An 8737-nucleotide genomic window follows, 5' to 3' on the forward strand; every position below is an offset into this window, starting at 1 on the left:
TCACACGGATGGTTTCGTTTGAGGTCATCACCGTTCACCCCCAGCCCCCCCTTTTTTTTAGGCGGACCGCAAAAAACTTCCATCTCTTCGTTTTCGTTTGCGCTGCGCTGCGCTGCCACCGTATCCGTAAAGTGCGGACGCACAGCCATTTTCCGTCGCCCCGTAAGCCAGCTGTTTAGCAGTGGCAGGAGGATCCAAACTTGGATTTCAACACGAAGCTCCAGAAAGATCCGGGCCTCGTTGGAGACTGTAGCACTTTCGTTTGTATTTAATAATTATTATTCCATCATAATCTAACTACTCAAAAGATTCGTCTCGTAATTTATATCAAACTGTATAATTAGTTATTTTATCTATATTTAATACTCTATGTATGTGTATAAAGATTTGATGTGACGAGAGAGAAAGAGTAAAAAACTTGCCGCGGTGAAATTCGTTCCAGGGTTCAAAAGACCGAAAGGCCGAAGCCTTTGAGCCTGCCGCTGCCCTCCCTTTTCCCTTGGACAGTGCCACGGCGGCCTTGACCAGAAGCGGACCAGACCAGATCGCTTTCGCAGCAGCCTCTGCCAGCGCCTGGTCCACTGCCCTCCCTCCCTTCCCGGACCCAGCAGACCCAGCACCAAGTACCAACACACACACATTCTCCGCTCTTGGCTTGGCTTCCATGATCCCATCGCCCGTCCCCATCTGCATCTCCATCTCATCGACCTCACCCTAGTACTACTAGTATATAACCCAGCGTCACGTACGGGGCGGGCGCACGGCGCGGCGCGGCAGCAACTCCACCGCCGCACGCCTCGCCGCCTCGCAAGCATTCGCCTCGCGCATCGCCCGTCCTCGTCCGCGCCACCGCCACCAGCAGCAGCACGTGCGATCCGAGAGGGAGTTGGGGCGAGGACCGGGACGGTGGAAGGAACCAAACCCTACGATACGACCGCCGGCAGCGAGCTGTGAGGACGTCGACGACGTCATCGGCGACCGCCTTCGCCTCCAACGACTCCAGCTCCTCCTGGTAGGCGCCGCCATCCCGGCCGTCCGTCCGTCCTTTCCCGCTCCCCGCCCCCTCAGCAACCACCGGGTCTGCGTGCGTGCGAGCTTGTGTGCGTTCCGTTGGTCCCGCCGTGAGTCCCGGCGGCCGCCATTCGCGCATGGACGCGTCCTCGTCGTTCTCGTTCCGCGACCGCCTGGCTATAGGGCACCGACTCTGCTCGACACGGCGGCGCGGTCTGCATGCCAGTCCGCTCACCGGTGGCTCCCTTGTGGCCGCTCCCTGGTTAGGCACCACTGCCGCAAGGCCTTATAGCCAGGCTTCGTTGCATGCCAGTAGAGATGTGGGGTGCTTCTCTGTTCAAGGCTTCGTCGACGTGCCTCGCGAATTCATCTGTTCAACTCTCTAACTCCTGGCGTCCGTGTTCGCTGCAGGGTCTCAGCGCGATGAGGATGAGGGCGTCCTCGTCGGCCGCCTTGAAGGCGATCGTGGCATCGGCTTGGTTCGCCGTGCTGCTCGGTTCGGTCTCCCTCGCCGCTTCCGACGATGCAGGTGCTGTTTCCGTCGTGCTACTTCTCCGCCACGGCAATTTGGCCTTGTTTTGTTTTTTCGGTTCCGTTGCTCCAATCTAGTACCAACGTACTCCGCCACCGAACTCTCGATTGTATTTGTCGTTGGGATTTTTTTGAGCATTTTGTTTCCATAATCCAGGTTTTTTCTCATCAATTTTTCTGTTGGAGGCTAGCCGAGAGGTTTTGATTAATTAATCTCCATCGAATCTATTTTGTTTTTCTATTCCAGCTTCGACCATCACCATCATGAACTCCATGAAATCTAGAATGAATCTACGCTGCTGTATCAGTATCACAGCACGACTCCTTTAGGAAAAAATTGTACCGATTCATGAACTCGTGTGCTCGCCTAATGCATGATTTTGTTTGTTGCAAAAGGTGCTACTATGTTTCTTTGGATTCTCGAAACCGCGAGATATTTTTCTCTGGAATTATTTGATCTTTTTGTTCGCTTTTGATTGGAATTGTTTCGCCTTTTCGTTTACGGCCCTTGACTATCGCTTCCATCCAACCAATACCATGTGTCGCTGCAGGATTCTCGCCGCCGCCGACCGCCGTACCAGCGGGTCCGCCGCGCCCGGCACTCCGCGCCGCCCTTCCCGTGCCCGTGCCCGTGCCGGTGCCAGCTCCGCTGCCCGGCAAGATCCTCCGCCCGCCACGTAAACCGCAAGCCCCGTCCCGTCTACTCGGCTACTCGTGCTCCCCGTCCCCGCCTCCCACCAACTTGCCCATTCCCTCCGGTTCGTCCATCCGTCCCTCGCCGTCCGATCCGCCGGTCCGACGGCCAGAGCCGGGGGTGCATGCAGCGCCCCCCTGGGGCCCCGCGGCCCCGCGCTTTCTCCGACCGTCCCCTGCTCCCGCGGGCCCTCCGTCCCCGCGGTCGTGCGGCCCCATCCCTGGCACTGTTTTGTCGTGGGGTTCGAAACGACCTCCTCTTCCAGGAGGCGGGAGAAGGGAGAAGCAAAGCCGGGGCCATCTGCTGGCTCCAAACCTTCCATTGATTCGTTCTGTCGTAGCCTCGATAGCGAAGCGTGGGGGCCCGTTGGCTTCGGCGCCTGCATGACAAGCGGGCCCATGATTCTCATTTGCACTGCTGCTTGCACCGATACACAACTGCACTCCGGCCCGTCTCACATTTTTGTTTGTTTGTTTGTGCCGTGGCACCGGCAATAATGCAGGCGTCGCCGGCGGCAGCGGAGGAGCAGCAGGAGGCCCGGTGCGGCCGAGCCGGATGGACGAGGGGTGCGCGGGCGCGGAGGACATCGCCATCTACCAGGGCCACGCGTCGTCGCTGCCGGGCGGGGTGCCGGCGTACAAGGTGGACGTGATCAACCAGTGCATGGGTGACCTGGACAGCGGCGACTGCGCGATCGCGGGCATCCACGTGCGGTGCGGGTGGTTCAGCTCGGTGAGCCTGGTGGACCCTCGCAAGTTCAGGCGCCTGGGCCACGACGACTGCCTCCTCAACGACGGCCGGCCACTGCTCGGTGGCGAGACCATCTCGTTCGAGTACGCCAACTCGTTCCCGTACGAGCTCTCCGTCCGCGTCGCCACCTGCGTCGACCCCACCACCACCCCGTAGGCGCCGCCACCTCGCCCCGTCGGCAGCACACGATAGGGCATATAAAAATACTACTACCACAGTACCACGAGTATTATAATACAGTACTACAAATCAGTTGCAGCAGTAGGACAGTGCAAGGCAGTTCTTTGGTTCTTGGGTCGCATGGGTGGGGAGCCAAGGGCCCCGGATCCAAATGTAATTATAGCTGGTGGTTGGGTGATTTTGTTGGCTTTGTCGGATCGGGCGCGCGAGGGAGCGGCAGGGACTCCGCATTTTGTTTTTGCCGAAGCTCCAAGGTCTCGCGTCTCACGTGTACATGAATGAACATGACACGGATCGAGCGGTGAAAGATTTTTAGTTGTACTAGTGTATCACTGGATGCGGGATGTGAAATTTTTGGGCAGCCATGCCGGCCTGCTGTAATGGCAAAAGCTTTGTTTCATGCTGGAAGGACCAGTACGTAGCAGGCGCGGTTGTGGTAAAGGAGGCGAGTGCTTTTTCGTGTCTGTTGGCATTGCTTGCTTTCTTTTTTGGTTGAGCTTCTGTGTCTGCTGGCTGTTGCCATGGCCCATGGTGCCTTGTTTGCTTGCTCGCACATGTGAATGATTCGAGCTGTTCTGGTCATGAGACTATCTCCAACAACGTAGGCAAACAGCGACGTAAACGCGTAAACGCAAAATTCATCATGCACAGTGTTTTGTGTCCTAAAATCACGTTCCAACGGAGGACGCAAACAAGGCAACCATTTTGCCTCACAGGCGAGTCGGAAGGCAAAAACGCGTCGTCTCTCTCGACGACGCAAAACACTGTAGACGGAGGCGCTGCCGCGTGGAGAGAGAGAGAGGCAAAGAGAGAGGGAGGAAGGAGGCGGAGGGGAAGGGGCCGCGCTGCGCCACACTAGATACAGCGTCCCCGCGCCATGCCGCCACCAGATCTGGCCAGGGGAGGAGGCCCTGTCCCCGCGCCGAGCTCATGAACCGGATCTGTCGCCGAGGATCCATGCGAAGCTGCCGCCCCTCGGACGCCATGCTTGGAGGAGAGGGAGGGGTCGCCGTGCCGTGGTCGGAGGAGAGGCGCAGCCTAGATCCGCTGGGGAGCCGTCGGAGGAGAAAGAGGGGTCGCCAGTGCAGGCCGCGCTCCTGGGGCCGCGCACCACCCTCGCGCGCCGGGCCCGCCGCCCGCCGGAGATAGAGGAAGGGGCACGCGACGAGGGAGGGAGGGTGAAAGCTCTAGTTTGGTTTTGGCGAATTGATGAAACTCTAAGTGCTAACCTAGTTTATCAAGTGATCAAGAGATAGGTAGCACACTTCAAGTCGTGAAGCAAATAAAGATCATAGCATGATGAAGATGATGCCATGGTGATGATCAAGTGCTTGGACTTAGAAAGAAGAAAGAGAAAAACAAAAGGCTCAAGGCAAAGGTATAATTTGTAAGGAGCCATTTTATTTTGGTGATCAAGACACTTAGAGAGTGTAATCATAATTAGGATTGATAGTCAGTACTATTAAGAGAGGTGAAACTCGTATCGAAATACGGTTGTCAAAGTGCCACTAGATGCTCTAACTCATTGCATATGCATTTAGGATCTAGTGGAGTGCTAACACCCTTGAAAATGTCTGTGAAAATATGCTAATACATGTGCACAAGGTGATACACTTGTTGGTTGGCATATTTAATCAAGGCTGAAGAAATTAGAGGTGAAAAGGAGTTAGTCTTGCTGGTCACTGAGTGACCGGACGCTGGTCTCAGAGGGACCGACGCGTTTGGTCAAGTGTGGCAGCGTAGATGCCAGCGTCGGTCATCAACCGAACGCTGGGTCTCGGACTGACTGGACGCTGAGGTCCAGCGTCTGGTCGTGTATACGGACAGCGCAGAATGAAGTCAACGAGTGACCGGACGCTAGTTATGTCCGGTCGAGCATGATCGGACGCGTTCGGTCGTGAAATATCGTTTCTGGAACCTTACTGGAAACGATCGGACGCTGGAGACTCAGTGTCCTGTCAGTTTGTGCGCGGCGTCCGGTCAGCAAATGACCGTTGAAATCTAACGAACAGTATTTGAAGCAGGGGACACGTGGCGTGAATCACGTGATCGGACGCTGAGGGCCAGCGTCCGGTCGATCCGACCAGAGCGTCCTGTCACCCGCGTTGTGCCCAGTGATGGGGTACAACGACTCTATTTCGTGGGGGCTTTAAGCCCCATAGCCGGCTCAAGCTCACCCTCTTGGCCATTTCCATTGACATAGCAATCTTGTGAGCTTAGCCAAAGCCCTCCCACTCATCTCCATCATTGATTCATCGTCTTTGTGGGATTGGGAGAGAATCCAAGTGCATTGCTTGAGTGTTTGCATCTAGAGGCACTTGATGTTCGTGTTTCGCTACGGGATTCGCTTGTTACTCTTGGTGGTTGCCGCCACCTAGATGGCTTGGAGCAGCGAGGATCATCGAGCGGAGAGTGGTGATTGTCTCAGGCTCCGATCGTAGTGATTGTGAGGGGTTCTTGACCTTTCCACGGCGGAGAGCCAAAAGGTACTCTAGTGGATTGCTCGTGGCTTGTGTGATCCTCATCTTGTGTTGGTTGTGCGGTACCCTATTGAGGGTTTGGCGTGTGAAGCCAATTAGCACGTGAACCTCCAAGTGAGTGAATCGCCATAACGAAGACTAGCTTACCGGCAAGCAAGTGAACCTCGGTAAAAAATCATTAGTGTTCATCATTTGATTTCGAGGTGATTGGTCTTCATTGTTATTCATCCTTGTGATTGATTCGTTCCTTCCTCGACAAGGCTGTATAACCCTCTTGATCACTCTCTTTACATTTACCGCAAACTAGTTGTTAAGCTCTTTAGTGTAGCTAGTCGTGAGAGCTTGTTTGCTTGGTTGGTGTAGATCTTTAGTTAGCATTTGAGAGCACACTAACATAGGGTAGTGTCATATCTATTGTGTGGATAGATACTATCTAACTAGAATTGTGGTAGATGGCTTGCATTTAGAGTAGGCTAGCGCAACACTTGCTTTGCCTCATAATTTTCTTACCATTTTGTTAAGTGTTGTTATAGAAATTTTATTAGGCTATTTACCCCCCCCTCTAGCCATTAGGACCTTTCAAGTGGTATCAGAGCCGAGGTCACCGTGATTTGAGGCTTAACAACCTTCGATGTAAAAATGGCTCAAATCAACAACACCAAAAGCAACCCCAATTTGATGGCTCAAATTATCCCTATTGGAAAGCTAAGATGACAACTTATATCAAGTCAATCAATAGGAAGGTTTAGAAGGTGGTAGAGACAAAGATTGAGATTGAAGATGAAGAGGCTCCCACTGCCGCCGAAGAAATACTACTTCAAAATAATGACATTGCTCTTAGTGACATCCATGATACTTTGGATGAGAGAACATTTGAGCAAATCAAGAACATTGAGAGAGCTCATGAGGCATGGAAGAAGTTGGAGGAATCATTTGAGGGTACTCAAGCCGTGAAGGGTGCAAAGGCATACATTCTTAAAGAGAAGTTTGCAAGCTTCAAGATGAAGGAGGATGAGAGTGTGTTAGACATGTTCTATCGGATGGAAGTGCTTGTCAATGATCTCAAAGCACTTGGTGAGAAGATAGAGGATAAGGACTTCTCTAACAAGTTCTTGAGATGTTTACCCATAAGATTTGGAATGTTAGTCACCTTGCTAGTGAGGACCGGTTTGGACACAATGACACCAAACCAAATCTTGGGAGATATTATGACCGATGATGCTTATAGAGATGATGGTGAGAAGGAAGAAAAGAGGGAGAAGAAGGATGAGAAGAGGGATGACAAGAAGAAGAGCGTGGCATTCAAGGCCACATCATCCATGGGCAAAGCTAAGCAAGAAACAACAAGTGAAGATGATGATTCATGGGATGATGATGATGATGATGAGAAGATGGCTCTCTTTGTCAAGAGGTTTGGCAAGTTCATGGTGAAGAAGGGCTACCGTGCTAGAAGAAAGAAGTCTTCATCCTAAGAACAAAGAAGAGTCAAGAAGGTGCTTCAAGTGTGGAAGCAAAGATCATCTTGTTGCTCAATGTCCATACAATAGCGACAATGATGATGACAACAAGAAGAACAAGAAGAACAAGAAGAAAAAGAAAGAGAAGAAGGACAAGATGGCCTTCAAGAAGAAGAAGGGTAGTTCATATGTGGTCACTTGGGATAGTGATGCTTCCTCAAGTGATGATGATGATGATAGTGATGATAACAAGACCACCAAGAAGAAGGTTCTTGCAAGCATTGCTATCAATGAGAAGCCTTCTTTCTTCGAATCTTCATCATGCTTCATGGCTAAGGCCACTAAGGTACAAACTAGTGATGATGAAAGCGATGAAGAACATGATGATGAAAATGAAAATGAAAATAATCATGATAGTGATAGTGAAGATGATGAACCTACTAAGGATGAATTATTTGACATGCTAGAAGATGCTAAGAGAACACTTTGACATCAAGAGAAGGGAATGCAAAAGCTTGCGTAAGGAACTAAAAGCCCTTAAGCAAGCCTTTGATGAGCTCAATGCATCTCATGAGAGGCAAGAGGAAGCCCATGAGAAGCTTGGCAAGGCTCACAAAAAGCTTGAAAAGGCTCATTCCTCTTTGCTTGATGAACAAAATAAAAGGAAGCATGTTGAAACTTGCAATGTAGGTTTAACTTGTGATTTAATTGATCCATCACTATCTATACCTATCATTGTTGCTCCTACTAACCCTTCTTGTAGTACTTCCACTTCCACCTCATCTAGTAGTGATGGTCTCACTTGTGATACCTCACTAGTGGTTGACAATGAGAACCTCAAGAAGGAGGTCAACAAGCTCACTCACACCTTAGCTAAAGCTTATGGTGGTGAGGACCGCTTGCTTATGTGCTTGGGTAGCCAAAGAGCTTCTCTCTACAAAGAGGGATTGGGCTATACCCCCAAGAAAGGCAAGGTGGTCTTTGCTCCTCACAAGACTAGTTTTGTGAAGAACAATGGTCGGTTTTGCACTAGTTGCAAGCAAGTGGGTCATGTAGAGCAAACATGCAACGACAAGAGCAAAAATGCTAATGTATCCTTCATAAAGCTTAATTCATGCTATATGCTTACTAAGGGTACAAATGGTGTGATGGCTAAGTTCATTGGTAAACCATGGATGGGCTCAAAGAAGAAAGCCATTTGGGTACCAAAGAGCTTAGTAACTAACCTTCAATGACCCAAGCAAGTTTGAGTACCTAAAAAGAATTAATCTTCTTTTGTAGGTCAATTACAAAGCCAGAGGAAGGCATTGGGTTCTTGATAGTGGGTGCACTCAACACATGACCGGTGATGCAAGAATGTTCAACTCAATCAACACCAATGGCAATGATGGTTATGATAGTATTACATTTGGTGATAATGGAAAAGGCAAGGTTAAAGGGCTCGGTAAGATTGCAATATCCAATGACATGAGCATATCCAATGTGTTGCTAGTAGAGAGCTTGAACTTTAATTTGCTATCCGTGGCTCAATTGTGTGATCTTGGATTCAAATGCATATATTGGGGTAGATGATGTAGAGATCATAAGTGTAGATGGCTCTAATTTGATCTTCAAAGGATTTAGATATGAGAATC

The 8737-nt window shown here is 50.8% G+C and overlaps 1 protein-coding gene across 1 annotated transcript; it reads left to right on the forward strand.

The window, feature by feature from the left end:
* The first annotated feature begins 741 nt into the window (after positions 1-741).
* LOC136509223 (TPD1 protein homolog 1A-like) lies at positions 742-3574 on the forward strand. The gene is made up of 4 exons (XM_066504048.1): positions 742-1012; positions 1423-1540; positions 2094-2219; positions 2739-3574. Exons 2-4 carry the CDS (start codon positions 1435-1437, stop codon positions 3140-3142), a joined length of 636 nt encoding a protein of 211 aa, XP_066360145.1. The 5' UTR covers positions 742-1012; positions 1423-1434; the 3' UTR covers positions 3143-3574.
* The last annotated feature ends 5163 nt before the right edge of the window (positions 3575-8737 follow it).

This window comes from Miscanthus floridulus, chromosome 15 (genome assembly GCF_019320115.1).
Source record: "Miscanthus floridulus cultivar M001 chromosome 15, ASM1932011v1, whole genome shotgun sequence".
Taxonomy (NCBI): Eukaryota; Viridiplantae; Streptophyta; class Magnoliopsida; order Poales; family Poaceae; genus Miscanthus; species Miscanthus floridulus.